Raw genomic sequence first — 12,463 nt, forward strand, 5'->3', positions numbered from 1 at the left:
AAATTTTCCCGCAAACAAATTTATTTGGATTGAGAGTGGGAGAGGAAGAGCAGAGATCCTTTATAACTACTGAATTCTTTTTTGATTTGGGTCTGACACAGTTTCCTTGATATATTTGAAGGAAATATAAATTTTCCAGCAGATCAATTTATAAGAATTGAGATGATTTTTATCGATAGGTTGGGCGTTCAAGTGCAGAGCACTGATGATCAGCTAGGGAAAACAAATATTTATTTGATTTGGTTGTGACATATAAATAAGTTCAAAAAGTTCCCTTGATATTTTTTAAGGAAATATAAAGTTCCCCACAAAGTAATTTATTTGAAATGACACGAGCGTTATCGTTAGGGTGGGAGTTGAAGAACCAGAGCTAGAGGGCCATGAAAGACCAGCTCCGAAAAAAAAAATAGTTTTTTTAATTTGGTTCTGACAGTGTTTCCTTGGTATTTTTGAAATGAAATATAAATTTCCGCCCAAGGAAATATAAATTTTCGAATAGAGACGACTTTTATCGTTAAGGTGGGACAGTTGAAGACTTGAAGAGCAGAGCGTGATCTGCTCGTGAAGACAAAAAAAAAATCATTAATTCGGTTATAACATCGTTGCCTTGAATTTTCAAAGGAAAATATAAAAAAGCTCCCCACAAAGCAACTATCCTTAGTATTTTAATTCCAAAAGAAACATATTCTTGAAGATCTTTTTGCCGGGGAATATAAAATCCTAACCCTGCAGCTGATATTTTGTCCGCAATAAATCCTACGTATTAAAATATTCCTTGAAAAATACGTCTAACGTAATTTTCTCCGCAAACATTAATTTCCCCGCAGAATTCCACCTCAGTTGATTCCAAAAAAGACGTTTTTTGCCGGAGGGAATATAAATTTCTAAACCCCCTCAACTTATAACTTTAACGCCAAAAAAAAACTTACTAACTATAAATTCCTCCAAAAAAAGAAACTAATTTCTCTCCGCAAACATTAATTTTCCGGCATAAATTCAATTGCAGCCGACACGTGGACAGAAGATCTTTGCGCTATAATAAACAAAACCTAAAATAATTATCGTAACGCTTTTTTTTCCTCACAAGAAAAATACTGTTTAAAACCAAGATTCTGACACAAGAAGGGGAAGGACCCTAAACAATTCTAAAAAAAGAAAGATTTAGACACACACTTTATTACTTTATTGAAACACCCGGAGATTTAGTCAGTCAACGACATGGGATATCCCACGGAGAACGTCGGCGTGGGATTCGAACAAGGAGACAACGACGTCGACCCCGCCGTCCCCCGCCGGCGATGGCACAAACACGACGACGCCCTCCGCTGCGATCCACGACGGCGCAAACGCGCAAGCCCCGCCGCGGCCCCCGCCAAACTCCACCTCCCGGAACCGAAACCCGAGCCAGCTGTTGACCTCCAAGTCCGGGAACAACCCCATCTCCTCCTCCTCGTTGACCAGCGGGCCCCACTCCTCCTCCCCATAGACCTCCCCAAAGTCAACAGCCGCGGGGAGCCACTCCTCCGCGGCGAGCTTGACCGCGGCGCGGACCCGCCGTGCCGCGCCGGGCACGCCGCCGGCGGCGAGCTCGGCGGCCGTGGCGCTGGGGCGGGCGTTGACCACGAGGTTCCCGGTGAAGGCGGCGGGGGCGGCGGGGGTCAACCGGCGGCGGCAGTCAACGGCGACTCTGACTTCCGTCGAGTCGTCGCCGGTCAACCCCCGGGCGGTCGTTATTTTCCGCCAGAGGTGGGCGAGGAGGCACTCGAAGGTGGTGAACGGTTCGCGACGGAGGGCGGAGGAGATGAAGGGAAGGCTGTAGTGGAGAGCGAGGTTGACAACGGTGTTTTGAACGGGGGTTTGAACGGGGGTTAGAACGGGGAGGAAGGCGAGGGAGGGGCGGGGGGGGTTCCGGGGGGTGAGCCAGGGGCGCGGGTCGTAGACCGGTCGCGGCTCGACGGGGTGGCCGTTGACGGCTCGGCCCCAGGCCTTGTAGAAGTTGCTCATTGACTGACCGTCGGCGACCCGGTGGTGGGCGGTCACGCCGACGACCAGACCGCCGCAGCGGAAACGGGTCAACTGGACTTGGAGGGCCCGGTCAACGCCGGCCGTGGGGGGGTGTAGCGCCTGTAGCGCGGGGTTGGGCTCGAACGGGACGTGGTCGGCTAGAACGGCGTCGACCGTGGCTCGGACCAGCAGCGCACCGCCGGCCAAGACGACGCGCCGCCGGTCGAGCCGGCCGGCCAGCGTGTAGTACTCGGCCAGCGTCTTCTCCAACCCCCGTTCGATCTCCCCGTTCGTCGCCGTCGGAGCCGCGAACGCGAAGAGGACCGCCACGTGGATGTCCGCCGCCAGCCGGTCGAACACGGTCGGCGGCGGCGGCGCCGCCCCCGGCGGCGCTCCGCCGTGCAGGACGGCGGAATTTACCACCTTCACCTCCATCGCTGAACCCGCCCACCGACTCGGCCGCCGACTCCGGGTTTCTATACCGCCGAGTCGACTCGCCACGAGGCGCGGGGAGGGACACGTGGCGGCCGCCCGACTCCCTCGGGGTAGAGGAGATCGTGGCCGTCGGATGGATCGGACGGCTGGATGAGGGGGTAATCATTGACCGGGGGGATCACGGCCCGCAGGATGACGTCATAGGGGCCTAGTCAGCAGCTTGTCGGCAACGGAAACGACAAAACAAGGATCAACCGCTGGCACGGCGGCGGAGCAGAAGAGAGAGAAACAAGTGGTAGAGAGACAAAGGAAGAGAGAGAAGAGAGGGAAAGAAGGGGTCGAAGAGAAAGAAAGGTAGAGAGAGAAAAGGAAGAAGGAGAGAGAAAGAGAGAGGCGGAGAGAGAAAAGGATGAAGGGTTAGAAAGAGGAAGGAAACAACGGAAGAGCGAGGGGGATAAGAGCAAGAGAGAGAAGGGGAGAAGGTCTAGAGAGAGAAAGGAAGAAGGGGAGGAGAGATAAAAGGGGATAGTTTTAGAGAGAGAAAACGGGGAGGGTTTAGAGAGAGAAAGATGGAAGGTGGGACGTCCGAATCTGTAATTAACGCAGCTTGATCAGTGAACTGCAATCTGCCTCGGAAAAGTCCACCCGCTTCCCAGCAGCAAGGAGCCCAACGGCTGGCTACAATTCTCTCTCTCTCTCTCTCTCTCTCTCTCTCTCTCTCTCTCTCTCTCTCTCTCTCTCTCTCTTCCTCTCTTTCTCTCTCTCTCTAGAGCGTTATCTCCCCTTCTCTCTCATGCTCCCATCCGCGTGTCCCTCTCTAGTCCTCAGACGGCCTTAAAGGCGGACCTTTGCAGCCGATCTTTATTGGTCCAGAGAGAGAACGGCAGACAAAACCTAGAGAGAGAAAGGGGATCCACCTCGAACCCCTCTCCGACCCAGAAGCCGAGGCCGTCGACAACATCGTTAGATCCACCTCTTCTTCCCCGCCGATTCCCCCTCCCATCTATCCAGAGATCTAGAGAGAAAAAGAGAGAGATCTAGAGAGAGAGAGATGAGAGAGGAAGAGGGCACCTGGTTTGCGCGGTGGGAGGAGGAGCTGCCGAGGCCGGAGGAGCTGATGCCCATCTCGCAGTCGCTAATTACGCCGGACCTCGCCGTCGCCTTCGACATCGCCGCCGGCCACCCGACGGCCCCGCCCACGGTGCCTCCGGAGATGGACGGCAGCGGCGACGGCGGCGGGGGCGGAGACGAGCCGGCGCGCACACTGAAGCGGCCGCGGCTAGTGTGGACACCGCCACTGCACAAGCGGTTCGTCGATGCTGTGGCGCATTTGGGGGTCAAGAACGCCGTGCCGAAGACCATAATGCAGCTCATGAACGTCGAGGGCCTCACCCGGGAGAACGTTGCAAGCCACCTCCAGAAGTACCGCCTCTACCTCAAGCGCGTGCAGGGCCTCTCGTCGCCGTCCTCCGCCGCCGCCGCCGTCGTCTCCGCTGCCGACGACCGCCTCTTCGCCTCCGCCCCGCTCCCCCACCACCACCACCACCTCGCCGTGGCCGCCCACCAGCACCACTATCTGCAGCACCAGAGGCACGCCGCTGTCGCCTTCGAGCACGGCTTCTTCTCTAGACCGCCGCCGCCTCCGCCGACTGAAGCTCCCCAGGCTGGGCGAAAGATGCTCACCCTCTTCCCCACCCCTGAAGACTGACTGATGCTCTTCTTTCTTCTTCCTCTTCTTTTTTTCTTTTTTTCTTTTTTAATCAGGAACAGTGTAACGACGGTGAAACTGCCGGGAGATCACAGCTTTTTATAAATTCCGTCTTTTAAAAGAAGTTTTTAGTGTTCATGGCAGAGTTGTTTTGCTAATTCCTGCAGAAAGCTGCGTTCTTGGGGAAGAATTTTGCTTGATCGGATCCCCCTCTAGTTGGGTGATGAATGCCCTGATCTGGAGTCCTGCAGAATTACGGGCAAAGTCAATAAAAGAAAAGTTTTTATGGAGGTGAAGAGAGAAGCAGAAAAATCGATGAAAATTATACATGGAACTAACTCAAAAGAAAAAATAAATACTGGGTTCTTCTTCACCTTCGGGATGGGTAGCAGAAAACGAGGTGGGACTTCTTCATGTGCCTCTTCAGTTTTTTGGCAGAGGTATTGTTTGTTGCCTGAAGATTCGCCCAGAGGATTATTCCATCCATTTAACGATTAATCCTGAAATAATCACTGGAAGAAAATCATACTTGTGTCAGAGAGAGAGAGAGTTTCGCCAAAAACCAATTAATTATACATCGTACTATAAAATGAAACACCAAAATTAAGGCCAAAAGAAAAATAGAAATAAGATCTGTTCTGTCACCAATCCTGACAGTATGAATAAAACACAGGGTGAAACAACCCAATTTCTTCCGGCCCTCCAACTTCTTGTGTCCGTATTGTCTTTTGAAGCTATATCTTTTTCCTGATTAATTTTTCAGAAAAACAAAATTACGCACCCTAAAGAGCCAAATGTTCGGCAGAGAAATTTTGTGATCCATTTTTGAAGAAAGATCAACTCAAATAGTGTTTGTATGACGGAAATAGATATCAACGTAAAAATCAACTGAATGAAACTAAATATCAAGATTTCTTGATGCAGAATCATTATTAAGACAGAGAACACGTTCCCAGCCCCACGGCCCATTCTACAGAGGAATAACTTCTCCATTTAATCGAGAGCTGCCGCAGGAAATTCTCCGTGAATATCCACAATTTAAACATATATGATATAGCGGCCACCGATGGCTAATCTCCAAAACCACCAAAGTCAAATTTCTTTGATCAAAGTTAAGAGAATGAAAAATTAAAGCTCTGAGACTAACCCAAGAATTTGCGTAATGCATGTTCTGGTATGACCACCGTGGAAAGCAATAAAGGGCACACGATGATTAGGGAGATGGGATCCAAATGATTGAGAGTTCCAGGACGCAGAGAGATGAGATAAGAGGTGACAAAGAATCGGCCATAACTTCCAAATGGGTTCTTCACTGTCATCCCAAATGAAGAGCTAAACTACTTTGAGGAACAACTAGATGAGAAAAAGATAAATATGCCCCTATTGGAGTACGGGATCCTACCAACACCTCATATCCTTATGCTTGTCCTTAAGCTGAGGCATCATCCTCGGCCAGCATATCATCGGCAAGATCAACCCCATCATCCCAACTCGCGACAAAGTAAAGTTAAAAGTTCTTCTTGGGACGATGCCGCATGATAAACTTGTCCATGCACTGGAATCAAAGTCTATGGGCTTTATTATGGGCTTTATACCCTCACATTCGACCCTTGCCAAAATCTGAATCCCCCAGTGACATCACAGTAGCAGAACCATATCTCTGCAGACCTTGTTTTCAAAAAAGAATTAAAAAATATCTCTGCAGACCTAAATACTAATGTATGAACTGCAAAGAGTTCCAGTCATCCCCCAGGTACCACCTGAAGCACTGTTCCACCTTTTGGAACCACCTCTCCAGATCTCTCTCGAAAATGTTGGAATGTCTTCTGTTTTTTTGCATCAGGGCAGGTTCCAGGATGGATGATGGTGCAAGAAGCCTTGCTTCTGAGGAGGTTCCTCGCGTTGTCCGAATCAACAAGAAAAAGGTGGTCATGCACCTGGTAATATTGAAATGGCAGTTCATAGTCTTGCAGTTTTGTAGTTTACAAAGCCTTCTGTGCTGTCAACCCCTTCTCTAACCCTGTTGTGCAGGAAGTTGCTTTGTAAGTGTAGCAACTGTAAGGTTTGCCTCCATTGGGAGGTGGTAACATGGGCGACCACCATGGCAGGACTGTGTGAACTGCTGATTGTTCTCTGCCCTGCTAATGTTCAACTGTTGTCTTGGAGGTGCGAACCCAGGTGTGGTTCACGGAGTTGCGATCGCTCATGCTGGCACTCCTGCTATCGCAGCTTTGCAATCATAATCCTCAAATCTGTAACTTGGTTTGAGATAAAGTCCACAGCAGCTTGCAAGGTGAGCTGATGCTTGCGATACTGATCTCAGTCATTTGGTTGTGTCAGCCGAAACCTGGGTTTCACCAATGTCAGTGGAAGTTTTCTACTAAATTAGAGCTCGAAAGAACAAGATCTTTGTGTCTGATACCAATTTGTGAAATCCTCTCGAATTGTATGGAAAACCTTGTATAACAAGGAATGGAGAAGGATTAAAATGGAGAGAGTGTTTGTTCACTGATTATGAGGGAGGAGGGCGGAGAGGCCCAGGAGGCGGAGACTAGACTTGATAGATCAAGAGAGGACCGAGATGTGGAGAAGGGATGACTCGAGATGCGAGGAAGAACTAGGTGTAACTTCCGAAATGGTTCTTCACTTCCCACCATTTTGAAAGGAATAGGAAAAGAAAGGAATGCCCATGATGGAGTAGGGGATCGTCTCATGTTCCCCGTTAATATGTTAAACTGAAATCTCCATAAATACAAAAGACGAAGAGCAGGGCTTATAAATAAGAGACGCGTCAGAGTTCCAACATCTGAAAAAGATGATGCTAATGAAAAATATTAAGCACAAACAGTACAAGAAATAAAATTTAAAATTCTGACTTTCATAAAGCCAAGGGAATTTACAATGAATGCCTAATCAAACACAAACCTTGTAACAGAAACGGAGAAGCACTTGCCTCTGCTATTCCCGCATCGAGTAAGCAATCCTTTGAATGAAGCTTTTCCGTCTTCATCCGATACTTGACCTTGCCTTTGCTCATGCAGGATAAAACACTACCGCGACGATAGAGAAGTGGAACAAACGCAAAAGGTTATTGGAGCTATCACAATCGTACTCACAAACCTACAAGTCTCCCAGTGACCTGAAGAAGGATATTTGAGACTTATACAACTCCCAGTCCTCGTGCTCTGGCATGGTATCCTTCTTGAGGATATTGCACAACTCATCATCACCAGACAGAATGAATTAATAGGTCGGATATTTTCATTTGGGTCATCCCACAAGTAATCAACATATTCTGGTTATATGATACAAATGCTAAAACTCAATTGAGACAGTAGGACAAATAAAAGTTCTATAATAGCAAATTAACTATATATAGAATGGCATGCTTTTGTCGACCTTGAAACAATTCCTCTCTTTCAAAGTGAACACTCAAGAAATCTCTTCACCCAAGTGATTTGCTTGAATTTCACCAAAAAAGTTGGGGCAGGATTGATCACCCCGAATTGGCATGCGTCACAAAGTAATCTGGAAGTTGAGCACGAATGCTCCGCCACAGTCTGTATGATGGTGATTCTTGTATCATGCGTAGGAATTTTTAGAGACTAATCTGTCAGGCTCAATCAACAAAAGACATCAAGTGATTGTCTGACTTGTTCTTCCCCAAGAATTAATGTTGCAAGAGGTGAAGCGACATTAATGACATCAAGTACTTATAACTTTTTGGACCAAGCAACATCAAGCAATTGTCTGTCAAGTTTTTTCGCTAAGAGTTAACGCTACAAGAGGTGAAGTGACATTAATGACCTCATCTACTTACGACTTTCTGGACCAATACAACCATACCAAAATTTCACTAATAAAAGTTTTGCAACATCATTCTCAAAGCCTCCCAGTAATCCGAATTACCTGGCTGGAAGATCGAAGTTCCAAAAACCGTCAAAATTCAAGTATCTTTTAGGGCCATATCACCCTCAGTTGAAGTTCAGTGTTCAACTATACCCTAATCTGATGATGTGTCGACTTATATAATCATGCAGATTATAAGAAGAAATCAGTCCTCTCTAACTTCAATTACATAAAGAACTGCATGACGCATTCGTAAAATAATGATGTTTCCAGTTGAAACCATAAAGCATGCCTTATAATTAATTTCATACAGCACCCCGACTCAGCATCCTGTTACTCCATCAAATTAAAAGTGAGCTCTCATCGTATATCATAGAGACACCACTCCAATCAGAGGTCTTGGAGTCTTATCAACAAGGATAACATCACTGAAGCATATCATCTCGTACTTGTAAAGATCAATACCACAGGTTCTAGAATGAATGGATACTGTCCCAGATACCTTAACCCTCTAAACCGAAATGAGGCTCTTGAAGATTCTATCTACAATAAAATAGACCCTCTTCATAATGCTTGAAGAAGCGACCGAATTGGGCGTATTCTTGCCACAAGCCTTCCACTGCAGACACCAAAACATAGCCATTAAACAGGAAAATAGATGGAAGCGGAGCCCTATAATTCTTCTGCGAGGTGTATCAATAGCATATGATCCCCCAAAAGTCTTTGTGGACATCATCACAACCATAAACCAAGAAAAATATGAATTGGTAGTTGCCCATGTTGTTGTAGAAGCCGATCAATAGGACCATTTGACTCTTTGCTCAACTACAAGAGCTACCTATGACTAACATACGTAATTCATCTAGATGGAATCCTATAATAACTGCATATGAATCTTTGGAGCGATACTTCTCTGAATCATCACAACTTTGGTGGAGCATTTCTATCCTACACATTCTGCAGCAAGAATGAAGAAGCATCCCATCACCTTAAACGGACCGATATAGCATCTGTAACGTTGATCGTACTCAACTACAAAGCAACATGACCAGAAATGATAATAAAAATGAAATAGCAGTTTGCATATTAAAGATGAAGATCAAACTTATAATCCGTGAAAAAAAAGACGCAGTAACTGCACTTTTGCCCAACACGTTGCACCATTAAACATCTAACCCTTCGACCTTGTCGATAAACCAAACAAGGAAGATGAAATCAACGCCTAGGAAGACGCGCCTTCTCGTATCCTCCCCAGTTGCCTTGGGGCATGCTGTAAAGAGGACCTTTCTCAGCGGTACCCTGAGGAATAGTAGAGTGATTAACTTCATGTATTTAAATATTAATCGAAATAGTAATAAACCACTCTGTATGGATAAATCTGTAACTATGAACACTCTTATGAGCTTCTTGCAGTACCGTGTGAAGGGTGTATCCGTCGCCATATGGAGGAAATGCCCCGTCAGGACTGTTGACTTTAATTCCGTAGGCACCACCTTGATAAATTGCTCGACATAATCAGTTGATGGGTTTGTTCATAATTGCTTCATTAAACTATAGCTAGTTGCAACGAAAAAGTGATTTTGTTCTAATTGCATCATTAAACTATAGCTAGTTGCAACGAAAAAGTGATTTTGTTTCTAATTGCATCATTAAACTATAGCTAGTTGCAACGAAAAAGTGATTTTGTTTCTAATTGCATCATTAAACTATAGCTAGTTGCAACGAAAAAGTGATTTTGTTCTAATTGCATCATTAAACTATAGCTAGTTGCAACGAAAAAGTGATTTTGTTTCTAAGTGCATCATTAAACTATAGCTAGTTGCAACGAAAAAGTGAGTTTGTTTCTAGACCCTAATGCTAAGCCAACTAAGAACAGCCTAAATGGGCAGAGAAACAGATAATCGAAGAACATAGAAAGTAAAATTTAAGAACACGAATAAAAACTTAAGAACATTGAAAGCTATGAAAAGGAGTATATACCGGCGGCCCAGCTTCTAGGATCACTACTGGATACTTCTGCGCGCAGCTTCTCGACCTCACGAGCCATGGAAACCAAGTTCTTCTCCATTGCCTGCCTCTGTTCGACCAATTCTGCATTACCCTTCTTCTCATACTCCAATGCCCCCCTGTTCAAACCAAACAAGAGACCCCCAAAAAAAAAAATCAAGAACAACACCAACAACAATAGGAAAAAAACAGAAGAGATCAACAACATCATCACTACCTCACACGTATCAGCTCCTGCCTCAACCCTTCAAGCTCGGCCTTGAGCGCGTGCGCCTGCTTAGCATCTACCTGCATCCTCGACAATTCCTGGGTCAATCCCTGAACCTGCTCCTGCCGCATACCGTTCAATTTCTGTATATTGGCGCGAAGCTGCTCCACTTCGGCCCGGAGAGGCTCCATGGCGCGGAGTTCGGCCTCCATTTTCATGCCCTTGTCGATCAAATCTCTCATTTGGGCGTCCTTATCGGCCCGAATATCCGCAGTATGAAGATTCAACCGGTGTATTTCCTCCTTGGCCATGCCCAGCTCCCGCTGTAGCCCGGCGCAATTGTCGGCAAGCCGGCGATTATCGGCGACGAGCCTTCGGATTTCGACCCTTTGGAATTCGATCTCGTCTTCGTAGACTGCCGGCGGGGGGACCCGAGTCGGGTGCGGTCCTCGCGCGTAGGGGTTGCCTTCGTGCAAATCTGGATAGGGCGCCGCTCGCCGACCGCCGTCGTGGAAGTTTTGCCGGAGATGAACTCGACCTCGGTTCGCCATGGCTTGCGCTCGAAGAATCTCTCGTTCTCTCTCGTTCTCTCGTTCTCTCTCTGCGAGGAACTAGGGTTTGCGCTGGGAAGAAGACGACGGCTCTTTTGCTTTGATTTTGGGTGTATCTACCGGACCGGGCGGTCCACTGGTTCCGGATCGTCCGGGACGTGGACGATTGACGGGACGGACCAAATTACGTCCCGTCCCGCGTCCGAAATGATGTAGCTTCGTCCGAGAATTCGTCCCGTCCCTCATCCCAGACGGAAAAAGATAACAATTCAGATAACCACTATAAACTAATTTCACAGAACATTATAGATACAATAATCATGTGAATATATACTTAATAATATACCTAAAATATATAAAATTTAGTTTTGATTTTGTATAAGGCGAATCAGTGTTTTCCTGAGATAATGGTAATATAATTGTGTGTGTTTTTTTTAATGGCCAAAAAACGGTGCCCGTAGACCAATCCAGTCGTGCCCTGGATGCCACCTAGGGGTGTTTTATATATAAAGTGGATTGTTTATCAACGTTTTTAGGCGTGGAGCGATCATAAATATACCAATTACACTCGGATCCCACTCGTCCACGCCCATGTGCAGGAAAGGGAAAAGATACATAAGTGATACCTGGTAGGTGCTCTGAGAAGGTTGCTCATGCCAGCGTGTCTGCGGAGCCCCCCGCAGCGGTGATGGTGCATGGAGTGTGTGGAGCTCTCCCCCCCGTCGAGAAGTGTCGTCGATGAGGTGCGTGGCGGGGACATCAATAAAGTGGGATAGCGAACGCTCCACCTCCCGCACTTCATGCAAGACGCCAATCGCGGGGCAAAACTCAAGGAGATGTACGCATGTCAACAGGAGTATGGGGAGCCGACGTAGCAAAGGCGATGCGTGGAGTGCAGCCCAACCCGCCATCCGCAGATGTCAGCATTGAGATGCTCGGCAAATTGGACGATCAGGCGAGAGGGTGAGTTCTCCCGCGTCATCCCTCCATGCAATCTACCAGTCTCACGGCCTCTCCTTCGACAGTGTGTGACGCATGCGAAGAGCTGGCAAGCCAAGGCGTTCCACTCGGCAGCATCCACGAGCTGTCGCAGGGAGTTCTTGCCAAGAAAATAAAAAGGAGGTAGGGGTACGTATGTATACCGCGTGGTTGGCAGGAACATCTGTTGTCTGATTTCCCTCGCGTAGCTGGTGACGAACACTAGTTGTGCGAGGGCAACACCACATGATGTCCTGTCATGAAGCATTTACCTGCATGAAGCGTGTCAACTAATACCTGCGAGTCTGATTCTACAACGATATTGTGAAGGTTTCCTTCCTCACAGAGGTGTAAACCATCATGCATCGCCATAGCCTCAGCTACTGTATTAGTCTGAATGCCATAGAAGGACGGAAAAGCAAAGATAATACTCCCTGTATGGTCACGAAGGATACCACCCCCTCCAGCTGGACCAAGATTCCCTTTGGCCGCACCATCCGCATTCAGCTTGAAGGTGCTGGTTGCCGATGGATGCCAACGAACACTCTGTAGCTGAATGCGGGTAGGGGCGAAGGTCACCCGGATGCCCCGGGAACGAAGGATGTCACAGAAGCGGGCTGAGTTGTGGGCGCGAGGAGGTATAAGATGGTGGATGCGTCGTACCCATAGCTTGACTCGTCGCATGATATCCAAGGCATACATGGGAGTACTTGCAAAACAATA

The 12,463-nt window shown here is 47.3% G+C and overlaps 3 protein-coding genes across 3 annotated transcripts; 1 reads left to right on the forward strand and 2 right to left on the reverse strand.

Annotated features, from left to right (window-relative positions):
* Positions 1-1,138: 1,138 nt before the first annotated feature.
* Positions 1,139-3,236, reverse strand: LOC144709041 (agmatine hydroxycinnamoyltransferase 1-like). The gene has a single exon (XM_078582448.1). The coding sequence runs from the start codon at positions 2,437-2,439 to the stop codon at positions 1,207-1,209; it is 1,233 nt and encodes a 410-aa protein (XP_078438574.1). The 5' UTR covers positions 2,440-3,236; the 3' UTR covers positions 1,139-1,206.
* A 254-nt stretch (positions 3,237-3,490) lies between these two features.
* Positions 3,491-4,271, forward strand: LOC144709057 (transcription factor MYBC1-like). Its single transcript, XM_078582463.1, has one exon. The coding sequence runs from the start codon at positions 3,491-3,493 to the stop codon at positions 4,145-4,147; it is 657 nt and encodes a 218-aa protein (XP_078438589.1). The 3' UTR covers positions 4,148-4,271.
* A 4,783-nt stretch (positions 4,272-9,054) lies between these two features.
* Positions 9,055-10,852, reverse strand: LOC144709049 (DNA double-strand break repair protein). The gene is made up of 4 exons (XM_078582458.1): positions 10,221-10,852; positions 9,977-10,122; positions 9,413-9,489; positions 9,055-9,295 (listed from the first exon to the last, which is right to left on the reverse strand). The coding sequence occupies exons 1-4, from the start codon at positions 10,760-10,762 to the stop codon at positions 9,212-9,214; spliced, it is 849 nt and encodes a 282-aa protein (XP_078438584.1). The 5' UTR covers positions 10,763-10,852; the 3' UTR covers positions 9,055-9,211.
* Positions 10,853-12,463: the final 1,611 nt, after the last annotated feature.

Source organism: Wolffia australiana, chromosome 1 (genome assembly GCF_029677425.1).
Source record: "Wolffia australiana isolate 7733 chromosome 1, ASM2967742v1".
Lineage (NCBI taxonomy): Eukaryota > Viridiplantae > Streptophyta > Magnoliopsida > Alismatales > Araceae > Wolffia > Wolffia australiana.

Coding starts and splice junctions, on each gene's coding strand:
- LOC144709041 (XM_078582448.1), bottom strand. CDS start 2,439: ATGGAGGTGAAGGTGGTAAATTCCGCCGTCCTGCACGGCGGAGCGCCG.
- LOC144709057 (XM_078582463.1), top strand. CDS start 3,491: ATGAGAGAGGAAGAGGGCACCTGGTTTGCGCGGTGGGAGGAGGAGCTG.
- LOC144709049 (XM_078582458.1), bottom strand. CDS start 10,762: ATGGCGAACCGAGGTCGAGTTCATCTCCGGCAAAACTTCCACGACGGC. Junction 10,123..10,220: donor CAGGAGCTGATACGTGTGAG/GTAGTGATGATG, acceptor TGGTTTGAACAG/GGGGGCATTGGAGTATGAGA. Junction 9,490..9,976: donor TCCTAGAAGCTGGGCCGCCG/GTATATACTCCT, acceptor CAATTTATCAAG/GTGGTGCCTACGGAATTAAA.